General features: G+C 25.8%; 1 protein-coding gene across 1 annotated transcript; it reads right to left on the bottom strand.

The window, feature by feature from the left end:
* Window positions 1–8,205: 8,205 nt before the first annotated feature.
* LOC105249472 (glycine receptor subunit alpha-2) lies at window positions 8,206–17,895 on the bottom strand. Its single transcript, XM_011254982.3, has 9 exons — window positions 17,782–17,895; window positions 16,451–16,600; window positions 15,546–15,630; window positions 13,831–14,008; window positions 13,010–13,236; window positions 11,264–11,346; window positions 10,587–10,898; window positions 9,934–10,139; window positions 8,206–8,481 (listed from the first exon to the last, which is right to left on the bottom strand). The coding sequence occupies exons 3-9, from the start codon at window positions 15,626–15,628 to the stop codon at window positions 8,305–8,307; spliced, it is 1,266 nt and encodes a 421-aa protein (XP_011253284.2). The 5' UTR covers window positions 15,629–15,630; window positions 16,451–16,600; window positions 17,782–17,895; the 3' UTR covers window positions 8,206–8,304.
* Window positions 17,896–19,600: the final 1,705 nt, after the last annotated feature.

Raw genomic sequence — 19,600 nt, 5'->3', positions numbered from 1 at the left:
GTTGGCTTTTCAATTATTAGCTTGCATATTCTGTGCACGTTACAAGAAGCGAATGTTGACGCACATATGCACGTTTTTAAATAAAACACTCACTCGTATGCGTGGCACAGCAGAGCTTGCTTCGCATATTCCTAGGTCAGATTAATTAAATCAGGAGATTACAACTTGTTTGGACGCGACACGATTGGCGCCGAAATAAATGTTTTCTCACGGGATGCCTCATTTAAATCTAGAAATTATTTTAACATTAGTTTTTTTATCAACAGACATAATTTAAAAAATCTTTTCTTTTAATTAAATACAATTTTATTATTCTTCCGCTTTCTTTTTTTTCTTTCTTTCTTTGTTAACAAAGGAACTAAGTGAAAAAATATAATTGTCGGAAGATATTTAATATGTGAAATAATTTTATATACATATATAATGAATATTTTAAAATATGAAAAATTTTGTCATTTCCTTTTCAATCTTTAAATTTTTAATTTAAATAGTAAAAATATTTTCTAATGATTGTGAGTGAGACATCCTGTATATATTCTTCTTACCCGTTTCACAGAAATGTCAATGACCGCGGAATCCACCGGCGTGTTCATAAAATTTGAAATCTTTGCGCATGAGTCACAAATCCATGAAAAAGATTATTCTTATTTACTTATTTGGCAAAATTAATTGAAACAATATCTACTTAAACGACTAAATTATCACAATAATTAGTAAGTTAATATACAAAGCGATACGCTGTTGTAATAATGGGAAAGCTAGATTCCCATGGTCCACAAAAAGTTGATGAAGTCATGGTTAATTGCATCGGGCGATACGTAGCATAATTTTAGAATAATTAAAAAAACTATGTTTAGCGAAATTTAACAAGAAATCTTAACGTAAAAAATTTAATTAATATAGGATATATCTCATTTTTATCTTATAATTTCACTACTGCTATGTGTGTAACGCGTATTGCAATTTTGTACCACATATTACTATCATAATTGGAATATAGCAAATGTAAACGAAGTGAAATATGATGAATAATGATGTTTGCAACTGTTTGATAAAATTACTTGGGATATCGGCAAGGAGTGGTGGAGCTTTGACTTTTTGCATTCGCAGATGAAAATCGAAATTAATGTTAGGAGATAGAGATGAATTCGCTCTTGATCGATCCCTTGTACAACATTGTTCTCGATTATTCTCGTACTATTTTTAGATTTATAAAAATAGACGCAAATCGAAATTCGAGAAATACGCCGAAATGAGCTAGGCCGTCAATATTGTTATTCAGGCATTTGAACTAAGAGTAATTCAGAGTACGAATACTCGAATAAACTCAAAGATTCAAATTTTTAATGCACTGAATGTCATTAAGCATCCTATTAATAATTTATAAATTATTATTTTAATATTGTTAAAAAACTATATAATATATAAATTATTATTTTAATATTATTATAAACTGTATTATTGCAAGCAATATGTAAATATTGTGTATAATGTTAAAAATAAGTTTTATATATTACAGCAGTTATATAAGCAAAGTTAGTTATATAAATGTAATAGTATAACACAATCACACAATCGTCGTAGAATTTATTCTTATTTTGCATTCGTATAAAATTCCTGTTTCACATAATTATCATTATCTCGAAGGAACTTACAGCGACATTGAACAAATTCTAGGATAAACTCGTCAAATATTTGAGCAACGACGGCCTGGCAGAATGTTGATGTGTATCCATCGATAACTATATTTTTAATTGAAGCGTATGGAGAGAAATTGCGATTCTAATTTCCGACGATTGTAATTAGAAGACGTTTTAGCCAAAGGTGTTGTCCATCTTCGGTAGCTTCCACGCCTTATTCAAAAAGAAAATAAACTAAAATTCATACTTCCAGCTCAACTTTATTATCAATCCCATTAGTTTTTTATACAAGAAATCAAGATTCTTATTGCAACAATATTATAGCGATTAAAAATTCTACTTATATATAATTTTATGAGAAGAAAAATATCGGAAAAAAATTAAAGGATACACTTGCATAAGGAATAAATCAAAATTTCTAGTATTTATAATTGCATTTTATTGTTGTTTTGCTTTTTGTGTTTGTTTTCAAAATTCAGAAGTAAGCTCATTTATAACATTTATCATTTTTACAAAATTACATTGTTATAAAATAAAAATATGAAAGTTATATTTTTTTACAATTTTTTTTCGCGGTTAGATTCATATTGAATTAAATATAAAATTAAATCAAAACATATAGAGTATAGAATGAAAAAAAACACAACAAAGCAGGTTATAAATTATAATTTATAGTTTGAGTTTATCTTTTCGAAAGAGCGATATTACATTTCCAATAATTATAAAATAGATATCGTTGAATCCAATTTATGCTGCTTGATTCACATAAATATCAGAGAGCTCTATACGTCAAGAGTTTATCTTTATCATTTATTATGTTATTTCGAGCACACATACATGTGTATGTGTATTGGCGAATCACACATTCTATTTGTTAATATCTCCGAAATTAATCATTTCTCTCTTTCTCTATTTGTATTGTTGCGCATTTTTTTGCGAGTTTATTTAAATGTATCTCGAGTTTTTTCTTTCTTCAGTTTAATGAAAAAACACTAAAAGTCAAATCAAACGAAAAGATTATTTTAATGTCATGACAAGCTATATTTTTCTAATTGTATGGAAAATTGAGAACGTGACATATTTAGTTTTATAAGCATATAATTAAGTATTTTGGATGAATAGAGAGAGAGAGGAATAAAATTATTTTATTTTTATTTATTTTAAATGAACTTTATTTTAACAAAAATTTGACTTAATTTTTTATTACTAAGATAATTATTATGAATAAAAAATTATAACATAATATTATATTATTTAAATTTAAAAAGAAAATGTAATTTCTTTATTTAATAATATATAATCTTTTGTTAAGAAACTAATAATCTTAAATTCTAAAATCTTAAAGGAAGTCTGCTTCTAAAGAGACGCGGAGATAAACTTGCGATAGCTTATATAGCTAACTTTTGCAATCTATAGTTTTGAACGTAACGAACGACTCTTTAACCAATTAATTAGAAAGTTTCAATATTAAAATATATTAAATTCAATATTAAAATATATTAAATTCAATATTAAAATATATGATATTATCGATATCATTCTTTCGATGCTGTCAGCTAAGTTAATTAAGTACAGGACTTTCTTATATTCATGTACAATAAATAACTTAAAACATTTGTATTTTATATTTTATATTTCAAGTTATATTCAGTCTTATGAAAATTTAGAAATTAGTAAAAAATATTAAAATAATTTGCATATAGAAATTGTAAATAGCGAGGATTAAAATGATCTATGAATAATCTATAAATGATTTAATAACAAAATGGCATGATTAGAAGTTTTTTAACTATTTCATTATACATATACATATAACTTCGCAAGTAGTAGACAATAAAATAGCTCGTTGTATCTTATATTATTGTTTCTTTGTACTAATAGTTATTCTTTGATTAAAAGTGGCTGAAGTATTAGAAGTTAAAAATAAGTTATAAATTCTTTAAAAATTATCTTTGTTATCGCATTAGATTTAACATTATCAATAAAATAATTGAAAAGATTAAACTTTGAACATAAACAATTAAACTTATATTTAATAATTCACATATTTATATGTAAAAAAAGTTTTAATGTTATATATTATTCTTTTTTTTTATTATATTTAAAATTATATCTAAATATAAATATAAATATAGTTTACTAAACAATTCATTTTACTAAACAATTCTGTTGTTTTAATGAATATTTGTAATAAATCATAATAGTGCAAAATAGTTTAAAATATTTTAGTAATTTTTTTATTTACATTCAGTTTTTTTTATCATATTTTTGAAGATTAACTTGTATGTAACTGACTATATTAAGAGTGATCAGCAATTTGCACCAAGTATAATAATTGTTTAGCCGCTTCTCCTTAGAATTCACCTACGTTATCTTGAATCCATTAATGATCGGGTGGGGCGCTCGTTAACTGCGCTGGCGACAGAAAGTCGATAGTTAATTACGCAAATGAAGGGATCTCGTTAACAGCCATGGCGAACACGACTACGATAGATCATTAAGTAACGTGCCCACTGATTCGATCGTCATTGAAAGTACACAAATCAGTGCGAGTGCCCGATGCATTCGTATTTAAATTTCGCGTGGATGCAGTCATATTAGATTGCATTTGGCTTTTAAATCGAGTGATAACTTTTATCCCTTTATTCGCAATATTTTTATGAACGTTTGTAAAACGGTTGTCAAGAGCAAAATACGATCTGCAGTATCAGAATGCAATTTATATTACCTCGATTGGATTTTGTAGCGAATTTTTTAATGATTTTTAAATGGTTATTATATAGTTATTATATAATGTTAATTTAAAAAAATAAATTTTTTAAATTTAATTTTCAATCAAAGAAAGAAGAATTTTTTTGTAGAACTTTTCTGATTAAAAATATGAGGTTTTAAAATAAATTTTTCTTAGTATACATTTAATTCAAAAATACATACCATAATATTTAATTTTAAGAATATTCCAAATTTTTTAAATTTATACGTTTAAAACAGTTATTGCCAGTTTAATTTATCTTATTAAATATAAAAATCAAAGTAAATCGCGTACGGTATTTTTATTCTAATAACAATAAATTAATATCGAGCAAATATATACAGTTACCGGTTAATAGATAGGCAATTGTATTAATCATAACGGCTAATTAAGCACGATACGCTCGTGACATGTGTCACGCGCAAATAACAGTCCATGGCGAAATTATCTTCTCACGATAACGACGAATTTTGTGAAGAAAGCATTAGATCAATAGAACAAGATGAAGATAAAGAGTTGATGTGAATACATTATTTTAGGACGCGATGTACGACGAGAAATGATCCACAGCAGCAGATGACAATTATGACTTCTTATGTGAATGTAGTAATTATTCGCGGTGCGAGTGCGGCTCCTTTCAATTAATTGCGCTTTGTGGAGCAATTGCTGGATGATAAGAATTGATGTTTCTCTGGTGCTGCTAACTGCTGCAATTAAAAGAGCGATTAAAAGGGCATATTGAATTCAATCCTTACCATATGTCCTCATGATATATCAAAGGCATTTGTGTTACCTGTGATAAACTTTATGAATTCGTAAGAGAAATTCATAAGAGACGCCGAAATTTATTTCAAGAAACTAAATTGAAAAATTTTACTTCTATACTTTTTTTCACGGAATTAAATGATTATATAAACTGTTATTTTATATTACATTAATTGTATTGATATTGCAATCTGGAGAATCTTATAAATATTTTATTAGAAGAAAAATATCAAATAATTAGAATAAAGAAATCAAGTTAAATAATCTCATGTAAATCTACGAAATTTTTATCTATTTTTATTTAAGCAATCTTTGATGTCTTGATTAGAATACTTTTGCATTAAAACACTTTTGATGTAGCATAATTAAATTTTATTGCACGAATTGTTCTGAAAGTTTCAACTAATTATCTATTTAATAGATTTTATCTAATTATAATAATATTATTTGCCAAGAGTTCTGAATTATATTCACATTTATTAATAGAAGAAATATTCCCACTTAAAGATCGAGACGTGAGAAAGAAAGAAAAACTTTGTTTCATTGCTTCATTAGGTTAATTTATTTAAGAAATAATATGAAATTCAATTACGTAACCCTAAATTAATAAAAACAATAAAACTGCTATTTCATATCTTCTAGAATATCTAGATAATAGAATTAATAGTTATTGATTATAGAAAACTACATACAATGATTAGGAAAATATAATTCTTTACAATACCACATAACGCTGTTTATATCAGCAAGATCGTTAAAATATTATTTATGGAGAGAATTATTTACTTTTTATAAAGATTAGAAATAAAATTAGCAGAACAATAAAAATTCTGATTTGTGATACACATATTCACTTACACTTTTAAAGGTTGCTTAAAAAAGGAAAGGCAGAATTTCCGATTTTATCTTATTTTATTATGTTTAAAAGTTATATTTAGAACGTTTATATTTAATTAGATTTAATTATTTATTTGAAAACGATATTTAAGATTTGAGAGTTGTTGCTGTTTACTATATGAATATAATATCGTAAATAATAACTAAAATGTCAAGGAAAAATATAAAAATTACAGCAAAAACAATATAATTTTATTTATTTAAATTATTTAAACAAATTATATTTACATTATATTTATATTGATTATATAAACATTATATTTATATTGATAGTTATTTTTTATTTAATTGCTACTATCGAATACATATGTTATGAATTTTATATCTGCGCTTGATTTCATCTGTTTTATCGCATCTTAGCTTTATATTGCAGTATTGATCTGCGCTAAGAATCTGTTGTTAAATTTACAATCATTGTAGACCTTCGACCAAAAAACGCTTGTGCAAGGATGACCCGAAATTTAAATAATGAAAAGAGTGGGTAATATAATCAAAAGGTACTTAGATAATATAATAATCATTCTATTCTTATATTTATTAATAAAAATTACAGTATGAAGAAGTAAATATATGATCCATAACTTTGGATAATACATCTTTATCAAATATATGTATTTCCTAAAATTCTCAGCTTTCTTAATTATTAAATTTGTGTAATTTATTACATTTATATTTTATATTTTTAAATATAAAATATATTATCTAACAACCTTAGGAATATATTATTAAAGTTTATTTACATTTATATATAGGTGTTCCTTTTGATATAGGTTTTTTTATTTATCAGTTTCTTCAAATCTTTATTTAAATCTATTTGTATTTTTTAACAAAGTTATATTTATATTATAAACATTTTAAACTTATTTAAATTATTTGTGTGTGTAGAGCACACTACACATCTTGCATTGTAGGTTGAGAAACACAGATGTAAATGCTCAATTTATTAGTGTACCAGGCGATAATGATCTGCCACAGTGGTAATACTCCGTAATGTGTCAGACAATGCGCTCCATTATCTTACAAGAGATTTAGTGCTGTTGGACAGAATAACTAAATAATGTTTGTGATATTTTTGATAATAATTTAGCATATTATCAATAATTTTAGAATAATATATTTTACTAATTATATAATTATACATATTGTATAAAAATCAGTTAAATTAATTTTTTTCATATTCTCATTCTTCTTTTTTCCCAATAATTTTTTATTAAATTTCTTCAAAGATTTTTTATATATCTAGAATTATATCTAAAATTCTCTGTTTTATTATTAATCAAATATTTTTTATTCCAATTGAAATTTTAATAAAAATATGTTTATGAATTTTAGTAGAAATTAAACTTGTTATATTATTTTTATATTATAATATTGCAATTTAGGTTTAATCGTCATTTATACTTATGTATTTTGTTTTATATTATGGCCAGGAATATAGAATGCCATAAATATATATTATTATAAATTAATATATAAATTAATCTTCTTTAATTTAGACGTGTGTTTTCTTCTTTATTTTAACATTATGTGAATAAGTGCAAAAAACAGGTAATTCTTGTATGTGTATGTGTACATTAATTAGTTGATTACAATATTATAACATACATATATAGTATAAGCATTATATGATATTATTGGTATACAGATTAAATTACCGCACGATGTTTTTTTATGCAAATTCACATTATTTTAATGAACTTTTTATACGATAAACTATGATGTTTGACAAAAAATTAATGATACAATAGCACATATATTAAATAATAATCACAGTCACAATCTATGTATATATGGCACAGATTAATTATAAATTTTAGAGACAACATGCTTTTTAAATTGTATTATAATGAAAAAAATTTAATTAGTCAATATTTAAAAAAATAGAATAATATATTTTCAAAGTACCTTATACGTAACTATTTTGCAATATTTTATGACTTGTTATAAAAGTTGACTGTACTTTATAATTTGTATAAAGGCTTAATCTAATTTATCATAATTTATTAAATATATCTTCACAATAAATGTGCAAATTTAATTTCATTTTTATTACATTTATTTGCTACTGCGTTTTTTTTACACATGATAAGTTATAGCATACAATTTTCATTAGCTCGTTTTAATAAGTTTATTACTGCGTATGAAATACATATGTATATGTATGTGTATATTGTATACTTTCCCAAATTCGATATCTATAAAAATACATTTGAGACTCCGGCTGAGTCGGGTAGATCTCGTCAAGTTATATTACAGGAAGGTGCTCCAATAAACGACGTTAAGGATGAAGAATGAGAAAGGGAAGAAGAATCTGGAAACCTTGTCGATGTAAATGGCGGTGGCTCGTCCTTGGCAGCATTGCTCGTACTGAACAGTCGGTGTCCTCATTGGACTTCTATTTCTTTCAGCATCCGATCTCATCGGCGTCTATGGGGTAGAATTAAAAATGCATCACAAGAGAAATAACATATAAATATAGAAAATTAATTTATGTGGGTACTATTTATTTCTTTCATGCTTATCTTTTCCCATTCCAATTAGTTTATATTATATTAATCACAAGACTGTATTAAAAGGTAAGTGCGTATATATTGGATTATTATATTTATGTTACGCAAATAGTAGTATAATTAATTGTTATATAAAGAACATAATTGTAATATAATTACAAATATAGATAGAAAAATTAAATTTTAATTTCTGATAAATCTTTTAACACAATGTTAATATAATGTTATATGTTTTTTAATGATATGTATCTTTAAATCATATATGGTTTAATATTGATTTTAGAATTTACATTGCATTGCTGGAATAAATTGAGTATACTTATGTTTTTATATATTTGTTTTTTTACAGATAAACTATTTTCAAGAGCTTTGTGTATGTTATATAATTTTTATATTTGCACGTAACATAACAGTATATTATAACAGTATATTATAAAGAAGTATATTATAAACAGTATATTATAAAGAATGATAAATATACTGTTTATATGATAAAATAAAAATAATAAATTTTGGTCAAATATTGCATGCTGATATCAATTTATCTGCTCAATTAAAAGACACATTTTATAATAGTAGTAAACATCCTTAACTGTGAAGTAACTTTTGTTTATCAGCTTAGTCCAACAAAGAGGACATATATTTTGTGTATAAACGATTTATCTTCGTAGAACTAGTGAAAGTAAACAGTTGGACAGTAGTACAAGCAAATATCATGCGCAACGGATGCAGTGAAAACAGGATGCATTCTATATATAGCGCTCGATGAACTGCAAAGTCTGCGTAAACTACATGGAGAAAAGGAAAGACCAGATATTGCTTTGGCGAATTGAAGCGGGGGATGAATGCTTGCAATAAAATAGAACTTCGAAACTTATTCAAGAGGAAAGTTACTAGTGGCAAGTTACTCGCCAGACTATACGAGTGATCGTCTAAGAGAGTAGCTGTATTTTGAGTGGCACTTTCTATTATACCGATGCTATTTGTAAATTTTTATGAGTTTTTTACGTATGCATGAAACAGAATTATAATCTACAAATGGAAAAATTTGGCTCGAAACACATTTCTGTAATATTGGATATGTTTCTCTCTCTTTTTCTTTTTCTCTTTCCAGACGAAAAATGATATAACTTTAACATTTATTGCAATAATTTTCATGAATGTCGATAATTTATCACAGTCACGGTTCACAATGTAGTGTCATTTATTTTAGGTGTTTTTATTCAATTGAGCGATATCACACCGACCGAAAAAAATCGCATTACTCTTAGGCAATGGTGCCACGTATTTCGCTTTATCTCGACTATCAATTTCGCGAAGCCAGCGAGTTTGCTGTAATAAATATCATACAGCTCTTTTTCTCGTTTACCTTGAAATCATCGATGGCCTCTCGAAGATCTTCATCCGAATAGCCTTTCATGGCCTTCGTCGCGATTGGTCCCATATAATTGTTCACTACTGCAAATTCCATGAGGGACAGGAAGACGAATACGCTGCATGAGGACATCCACACGTCGATCGCCTTTACATACGAAACCGGAGGCAGAGATTGCTGAGATTGTGTGTTTTGAGTAGCTGAAAGAAAAAATGTTAAACCTTGATTTTCATATTGATGATTCTATATATTGCATATAATTTACTACTTGTCTCTATCTTTTATTTATGTATTGGAGATTATCTTTTTATGATTATCTCTCGCGAATTATATTAATATCAAATGTCAATTATTTGTGTTGTACATTCTAATTATTTCTGTTTTCGAAACAAAAAACTATAATGATGCTTACTGCAAATAATTTTGTTTTATTTTAACTTACAATAAATTAAACAAGAGAAAAAAATTTGCAGAAATTAAAAGTTCTATATTATATTATAAAATCAAAGAACTCGTATTAAAATTTTTTTATAATAGCAGATTAGTTGATATTCATACTATTGTTATATATCGACAAAGAGTCTACCTTAATCGTAAATATCATGAATAGTTAACGCGAGCAATGGATATAGGAGAAGTGGTCTTACCGAGGGTCAGCAGTGACGTCACACCAAGGGTGACACGTGCCGGGATGGCTTCCGGCTTGATCCAAAAGGCGATCCAGGACATAACGACGATCAGGGCGGATGGGATATACGTGTGGAACAAGTGATAACCCAGTCTCCGACGTAGATTGAAGACAATCTGTATGCACGTGAAATTTCCGGTCGAGTATTCGATCGTGCAGTCAGTCGTATAGTTGTTCGATATGTCGAGCTGCGGTAGCTCGATCTGCGGATTAACCACAAGAGGATCCGTCATGTTCCATAGAAATACTAGATCCTGAGTCGTGTGCGAAACTGCAAGAAAATCATCCATCATCATATGTAAGAAAAGTTGACGAAGATATTATCAAATAATAATAAAAAAATTAAATAAATAATAAAAAATAAATAAAACAGCTTTATAAAAATCATACAGTTTTCAACAAAATCGGATTAAACAGATGAATCGGAACAGATGAATATTAAATATTTTTATATTAAATATAATTAATATCTCTATCATCAGTTACATATCTTATGTGTTATAATTAATTATAATTATAGGAATAAGTATCTCAATAGTAAAATGTGTCATAAATATTATCATATTTTTTTCTGGAAAATTATCTAAGAAACATTATAACATTATATACGATTTATATTTATATTTATGTACTTACGACTCTCGATCATCATTGAGCAAATTTGTGTGTCATGGGGATAGGACTCAAACTTCATCGCACAGGAAAGCACCAATGTCAATCTAAAACGAGTATTGCGTTTTTCGACATGTGATACAATCCATTAATCAAATTGCATTTCAATCTCTAGTCCGAGTGAATTACTCGATAGCGCTATTTTTAGACAATGACAAACACTACTGAAACTTTTTACTATTTTTGTTTTCAACAATGTAAAACATTCAGAACAAGAGAAGGTAAATTTGTATCATTTTATTGACAATAAAATTTGATAGAACGGACGACAACAACTTGTCTATTCAACACGCTGAATTAAAGTCTGCAAATGAATATAAATGTAAAGTCGAGATAAAGAGATTTTTATAACAGGAAAATACGCGACATGTGTGCAAATTAAAAATACATATCGTAATTGAATACTTAAGTTGTATTCTTGAAAATTATTGATTAATATTTCAATATTTTGATTAATGATAAAATATTCCAGAAATTTAAGAAAATTAATTTATTCAAATTGTAATTGAAAGTTCTCTAAGATATGCAACATACTTTTGCATAATCACAATTATTTAAACATCTAATTATATATTAACAAACATAATTACATTCAATACAATTACTTGAAAAAAGTTATACGTAAGTGTAAGAAAATAAATTTTACTTAAAATATTATTTCAAATATTGCTTTCTCTTTCCGATTTAAAGTAATTTATATAAATGTTACAAAAGTTTAAGAAATATTAGAGTCACATGTGCACATTTATCATTTTAACAGTTGAAACTTTAGAGTTAATAGGACTTTACGAAGACGATTTAAGTTAACAATAAATGGACTGAACTCTAGTTTTTCTTCGGGTTCTAATGCGTGGCTTAAAAGTGTATGTGTTTCATTACAATAGTTTCATTCGCTCAAAGCGGAGTGCTTTTATAATAATGATAACAAGAATAAACTAATATGTTTCAAAGTATTATGATTTATGTATATATATCATATTTTTTTCTTGAAAAAAAATGTATATGTTTGCAAAAAATGTTACAATAATTTTTAGGAATTATTTTTTTCTCGTCATTTTCTGATTATCTGTAATTTTAATCATAATATTATTAACAAATTTCTCAGAGAAAAGACTTAGACAAGTATTTTTATATTTTAAGTCATTTATTATTAAAAAACTAATTTGAATTTTTTATGAAAATATACACTATACAATATTTCATTTGCAGAAAAATGTTTGTTTTATTCATATTTATTTTATTTATTCATATTTATTTATATTTATTTTTTGTGCTATTTAATAACGCTGCGAAAATAATTGCAGTAAAAAATTGTATTGCGGTAAAAAGTTCTTTTGAATCATCCTATTAATAAACATAATCTTCGCATAGTTGGAAACTCATTTCATTACATATTTAACGCTATATCTGATTATTTGATTTCAACTATTTGTAAATGTTATGTAAATATGTTATATAATATTATATATATCGCGTTATAAATATCTTCAAATTTGAATATTTAATTATCGAGCTAATAATGTCTCTAATTAATTATTATTGATTACTATTAATTGTTATTAATATGTTATCTATAAATTCTAAAACATACTTTATATGAGTAAAATTCAGATTTATTGTTAAATCATGAATTGACATTTATTGACAATCATATTTATTGCTAAATCAATAATAATTTAGTTTAATAATGTCAGAATTTATAGCTCTTACTTGGACATGTAAAGCAATGTCTTGTCGTGATACAGCCAGAGATAATGGTTTGGTATTGACATCTCGTGAAAGGTAACCTTTTTTGCATTTTTGAAGAAACAGTCAGGTCTCCAGATGTTATGCAGCCAGTCCACGTCGAGTATTCTGTAATCTTCGGACATGTTCTCCGGCAACCGCAGTCTAGAATCCCGCCAACTCTGCGCGAGAAATATGTCGGCCACGTACGTCTGTTACCGCGGAAAAACAATGTGAACACAAATGCTATGCTTTATGTGCGACCATAATTATTTCCAGGTGACATAATCATGCTACCCCGAGTGAAAAACCTTACTTGTTTGGTCTCCACAAGCTATACGTCCGCCATAAATTTGGGGTCCATAAAAAATTTGAAAAATGATTCGCGAGACAAAGTTATTTTTCAAGTTATTTTGTAATATTTAAGCGTAATCATATGTTTCTATTGAATGTTGATTGATTATGTTTCTGTTATTTTTCTATTGAATCGTTATGTGATTAAAAAGATTTATATATAAAAATAAAATAGAAAAAGAATAATTTATAATTTAGATGATCTTATCACTCACGAGTGTGAGGCAAATTTTTATGTATTATTTCATATCATTTTATATACATTTATAAAATGTTATATTGTCTTTATCTTTTTCTTGAAAAATATAGAAACATTTTATTATAATTAACATTAATAGAGAAAATAACTCAGTAGAGTTTTTAATACAAAGATAGCAAAAATGTGATACTTTAAAGAGCATTTAATAAACGAGGAAGTTTCTCAATGCTGCTTATGTCGGTCTTTCATTTACCATTGATTCTTCATTTATCGAATCCAAGCTAAGCACTGTCACATGAAAATAAACAACAGTGGGTTGCCCGGGGAATTTCGGCGCTCTGTGCTTATCATACTGCTTCGGATTCAAAGGCAGAATGTCCTTTAGCGACAAGGAAGATTCCTTTTTTCCGTACTTATCGAAGTCTAGCTCCCTGAAATATCAAAAGATATGAGAAGCAACCTACTAATGGATGCAGCGTGCACACATTCTTCGTGTCTATTTATCAAAGATTATCTTGACTGTGATGAATCACATTTCATGCAATCTTTGGTGCCATATTTTATATTGATAAAGAAACAGGATTCAAGCTTATTTGTAATTAAAGTTTATTTTTCTTAATGTATTGTTTCATATATTGTTTCATATATTGTTAAATATTCTTGTTTAGATTAATTTTAATGTAATCAAAGAAATTACACAAATGAATAGAAAAAGGCTGGAAAATTTTATACATTGTTCTAAAAATTTTATTTTTTAGAATAATCTTTTTATTTTTCAGAATTTTTGAGATTAACGTATTTTTATATTTAAAATTTTGAATAATATTGGAATTAATATTATATCGTAAAAAAATACTTCTTCACTAACAATAATTACTTATGCTATATTTTACATATATTGTAGTTAGCACATAACGTAGATGTAGATTATAAAAAATATATCAATGATTAAAGAGATTGTTTGATTCGAATAAAATATATACATTTAAGTTTTGCCTTATATCAATCTGTGAAATTCCGTTTTGCTGATAATCCATAATAAGGCTTTCAAGAATTTTCTCGTCTATTTCTAGCTTCCTCGAAAATGTTGTAATTTAATGCATTACTAAATTTTTTATTTGATAATTTTGACAAGAACATCAAGTTACTTCAAGATATTAATTATTATCAAACATATCTCTTATTCTTGCATCGTTACTAAAATGGTACGAGGTGAATTGTTAATCACTAATCGTGATAAAAAAGAAAAAAAGAACTTTGCATTGTAGCTTTTAATTTTGGATGGCGACCAATTTACAGCGATGACCTTAAAAGTTAAATAATAGCTTCGGCAACGAAATCGCTGGTATAGAGATTTTTATTACAGCATCAACGACACTCATAAATTATTCACAGATTGCAAAACCAAGCACGGTCAGTCGGCAGTTTTATTATTACAGAGAGTAGATGCTATATATATACATATATATGTGTGTATATATTGATATCACAATTGATAACTCCACGACTTTGTTTGTTCAATTAGGATGTGATTGCAGCTATTGATTGAGATACAGCAGTATTGTAACGTACGCAATATATACAATATTCACTATTAAATCCAGAGATGTTATGTGCAAATATCAAATATAACACAATATATAAAAAAATAAGTATTATAGTACAAAAATTGCAAAGAGAGTTTACGGATTTATTTTACAATTTAAAGAAATTTATCTGTTTATAATTTATGTTTAATTAATTTTTTCTAAGCTTATCATTAAAATACTATTATACGTATTCTTAGGAATCTCTTTTTAAACATCAAAGTTAAAAAAAAAAATAACATAGCTTAAACGACAAAAATGTAATTTAAATGCAAAGTACTTCTTTTTCTTTGTGCTAAAATTTTCGGCATAAATTTTATAATATTTTTCGATATGAGATATGTGTGACTGTACGATATAGAAAATGTAATTGCGTACTCACGGAAAATGTGGAGCAGTCATGTCAATCAAAGTGCACAAGTAGCAACATATGAAGCATATGATCATCAGAGAATGTTTTGCCATTCCTAAAAAAAGAAACAAATGGAAAAGATTATTGCGAATAATGTTTGTAGAAACGTTATGCAAACATTCGGCATGTAAAGAGAGAACAACGCAAACATGCAACGTAGAGTACACTATAAAGAAATGAGAGTATGCAACGTAGAGTACACTATAAAGAATTCAATACTCGGAAAGAATCAATGAAACTGTTTTAAGTTCGCAGTCATTAAAGGTTTTTTATACTTTTAAACGGATGTGTTTTGAGGATCATGTTAAGTGGAATATTAAGTGAATATCAAGTCTTAGTATTACAACAAAATAATGTAATACTTGCATAATTAACTCGATTTAACTTGACTAACAATATCTCGTTTGCTTGTATTATTCCTGTCAATACTGTCGCGTGCTAGCGAATAATAATGGACGATTCATTATTTTTCCGATGTGGAGGAAGACAATTTGTACAAGGCATACGAATAATAAATCTATATCTATTATAACAATGATCAATATATAATTTGTACACGTATTTTGATAAAAATATTTAAAATAATATTTGTCGTCATAAATAAATAATCCAAATAGAGGATTTAATAATCTCATATTGTTTATTTTAGACTGTTTCATAAAGGCACGCTCTCTGTTATAATCATAAAATTACATTACATTAATTAATCAATTTACTACAAAATAACACATTAATTATCATTTACGTCTCATTTTTTTATTAGTTTGCCATCTAAGAATATAATATTTTACAGGTAATTTCCTGCATTGCATCTCTTATTTTAAAATTTTTATGACCCTTCGCACAACGGTTTTCCGATTCAATTTTCCACTCACCGATCAGCTGCACATTCTATCATTCGGAAATCCGGCGAACGCTTTCGACGAAGATCGAGCGGAAGCTGTCACCCGCTCGTCCAAAATTCTCCTCTACCGGATCTTGATCACTTCCGGTTCCTCGTGAATTAATGAGCATCTGAATTACATCTGAACGTTTCATGAAAAACGAAATAAAATGTTTCATGAAAAAAACCATTGTTGCAGATCGAAGAACTTTAATGAATCATGTTGTCAATATTAATCATCGATTAATATATATGAATCCTTTAAATTATCTATAGTCGTTCTCATAAATGAATATTGAAAATTTAAATGAAAGTCTAACATAAAAATTATAATTTAATAACTTTTATCAAAAAAATTTTTAACAAAATTCTTTAACAATAGAGATATTTTGCCTCACAAATTTTTGAATGATATTTCTCCATTTATAATAATCCTTAAATAATAAAACCTGATTAGTTTGGTTAAAATAAATTTACAATTTTATAAAAAATCATAAAGGATTACTTACAGAACTTTAAACACTTAAAAAAATGAGATTTACCAATTAAAAAAATTTATCTACGAATATAGATGTATAATAAAAGCATAAATTGGCTTTAGGAATTGTTTTAAATTACTTATATAAAGTACATCTTTTAAAACAAACTTGACATATTAATTTGTATATCTAAGATAACGTTACTAGATAGTGTCTTATAAAGATATGAATAAATCAATTAAGTGAAATCATTTAAGTGAAAAACTTTTCAAAGAATATATTTCATATACTCACCAGTGAAATACTTTTAAATGAATATATTTTAAATTAATTTAAAATATAAAATGTTTTAAATTAAAAATTATAAAAAATATATGTATTTTATAGTAGAAAATAAGAATTTAAAAAAATTTAAGATAAAAGTAAAGAAATTTGTTATTAATTTTTTATTCAAAAAATAAAAAAATTTTTCTTGTATATGATATAAAATAATTATATAACATAAAAAAATAAGAAAATATACATAAAATTTATATTTCGGTAAGAATATATTTCTGTATTAAATGCTGCACAGTTTCTAAAGATAAGATGTCAAAAATTTGATCACAAATACGTATTTACGATATTATATGTTTCTGATTCTATAAACGATTAGATATTAACTTTATTAAATAAATAAATAAATGATTTTAATAAATATATTTGGCCTATAGAAATAATACTCTTTATGTCACTTTTAATATCAACTGAGAATGTTGCATTGTTGCATTAATTTTTATAAAAAAAATTAATATATATCATAATTATTTTCTAGAAATTAATCTAAATTACGGAAGCTACAGACCTGCTTTTCGATTATTGCCTCTTCTTTTTTTCAGCTTTAATTTAAAGCATGTTAAGTTAATCATCAACAGCTCGATAATGTTTCAATCAAGATATCTTTGATAATCATGACTTCCGAAAATTAATTATTCATATATATTCATATTATTCATATATATAACTCAAAGAAATTTCATAAATAATGCAACGTCGTAGTTAGATTTATTCACGCGGTAGATACGCCTGATGGGCTTGTCAGATGAAAACTAGTCGTACTAGTCTCAGTTGCACTTTCTTTTCCGTTGTATAAACCACCCCATCACACAGCCGTGTGTCTCTAAGCCAATTTGTTTATCGACTAACTGATTAAGCCCTACTCTCTTTCATCGGTAGTATCATGTGTCAAAGCATGTGAATTTTAATTAAAAGATCTGGAATTTTTTAAATTAAAAGCATATAAGAAAGAAGCATATAAGTATAAGATGAAAAAATGTAAAAAAGTAAAGATGAATGGATTATATCTCCAACATCTCAAATCCAATTAGAGTAATTCATAGATAAGCTTGCATGTCTGACAAATGTGCAATATAAAATTTATAAAATTATGTAATAAATATATATAAATTTTGTTTATATGTATACATATATATAAAATTATGTACATGTTTGCATAAATTTCTTGATTGTTAAAGCAGGTTAATTTAAACAACTATAATTTTTTTATTAATTAAAAAGGACGCTTCTCTTAGTTAAATATAAAAATTATATATTTTTTAATTAATAATTATAAAAGGTTATAAATTTAATCACAACAGCAAAATATATATAATAAAAAACTAAAATATAAATTAAATTATAAAAAGCTATTATAACTTTAATCATAAAAGTTATTATAAATTTAATCTTAATATAACAGCAAAATTTATATAATAAACAAATTAATCAATGATACTTTTTTCTATGCAGTGAAAAAGAATGAAAATGTATAATTTGTACTTTTTCAAATTTACTTACATATATATTACGTTCGATATACATTACAATTAATAAATATTTAACATGTAGTAATAATATATTATCATACATGTAAACAAAAAAATTAGCTATCTAATAAAAATTCAACTTATCGACGTGTTGTATTTATTCTTGACGTCTCGTAATAGACAATATATAATCTAATCAATTTGAGAAATCATTAGAATTGTTTATTTATATATTTTTGTTCACGTGTTTTTATTTATAAACTAATTAATTTACATTTTAATATATATTGTGTAAGTATGTTGCATGTTTTCCTGAATACTTGCAGCTGATACGGAAGCTTCCTCCTTTTACTGAAAGCTGTTAACATGATTAAAGCTTTTCCAACCATACAGTCGGCAAAAGACTTTCACAAGATACGTCGGATTTTGTAAATAAATAAGTTCTCGAGTTATTTTTAATTAATTAACAGTTAATCTTTAATTAAATGTACAAAAATAATTGGTTAAGCATTTTCTTATTTTATTTATCAAGAAATGAAGAAATTAAATTTTGTTGATAAGGTAAAATTTACTTAGTGGATCATAAATGTAGTACGAGAAGGCCATCAGAGATGTTGTGAGATGTACTCTCTACAAAATTGATTATATATATATATTTTTCATTTCCTTATTTTTTATCAGTTTAGCAAAAAAATGTTTAATAATTATAATAAAATTATTTATATTAATATCGATTATTTAAAAAGCATAATAATATATATAGCATCAAAATGTATATTATTTAATAAATATTTGTAATTTATTTATTTTAAAATGCTTATATAATTAATATTTCGTGTATACGTATGTCATAATACG

The sequence above is a fragment of the Camponotus floridanus genome, unplaced genomic scaffold, assembly GCF_003227725.1.
Source record: "Camponotus floridanus strain SB8 unplaced genomic scaffold, Cflo_v7.5 scaffold10, whole genome shotgun sequence".
Taxonomy (NCBI): domain Eukaryota; kingdom Metazoa; phylum Arthropoda; class Insecta; order Hymenoptera; family Formicidae; genus Camponotus; species Camponotus floridanus.
Note: the sequence above shows the minus strand (reverse complement) of the source record. Positions and strands in the feature narration are given on the sequence as shown.

What these genes read in the sequence shown, in the direction of transcription:
- LOC105249472 (XM_011254982.3), bottom strand. Translation starts at nt 15,628, where the DNA reads ATGGCAAAACATTCTCTGATGATCATATGCTTCATATGTTGCTACTTG. An exon ending in CGATAAATGAAGAATCAATG is followed by an intron (nt 13,237 to 13,830) that starts GTAAATGAAAGA and finishes CCGCGGTAACAG; the next exon opens with ACGTACGTGGCCGACATATT. An exon ending in GACGTCACTGCTGACCCTCG is followed by an intron (nt 10,140 to 10,586) that starts GTAAGACCACTT and finishes TTTTTCTTTCAG; the next exon opens with CTACTCAAAACACACAATCT.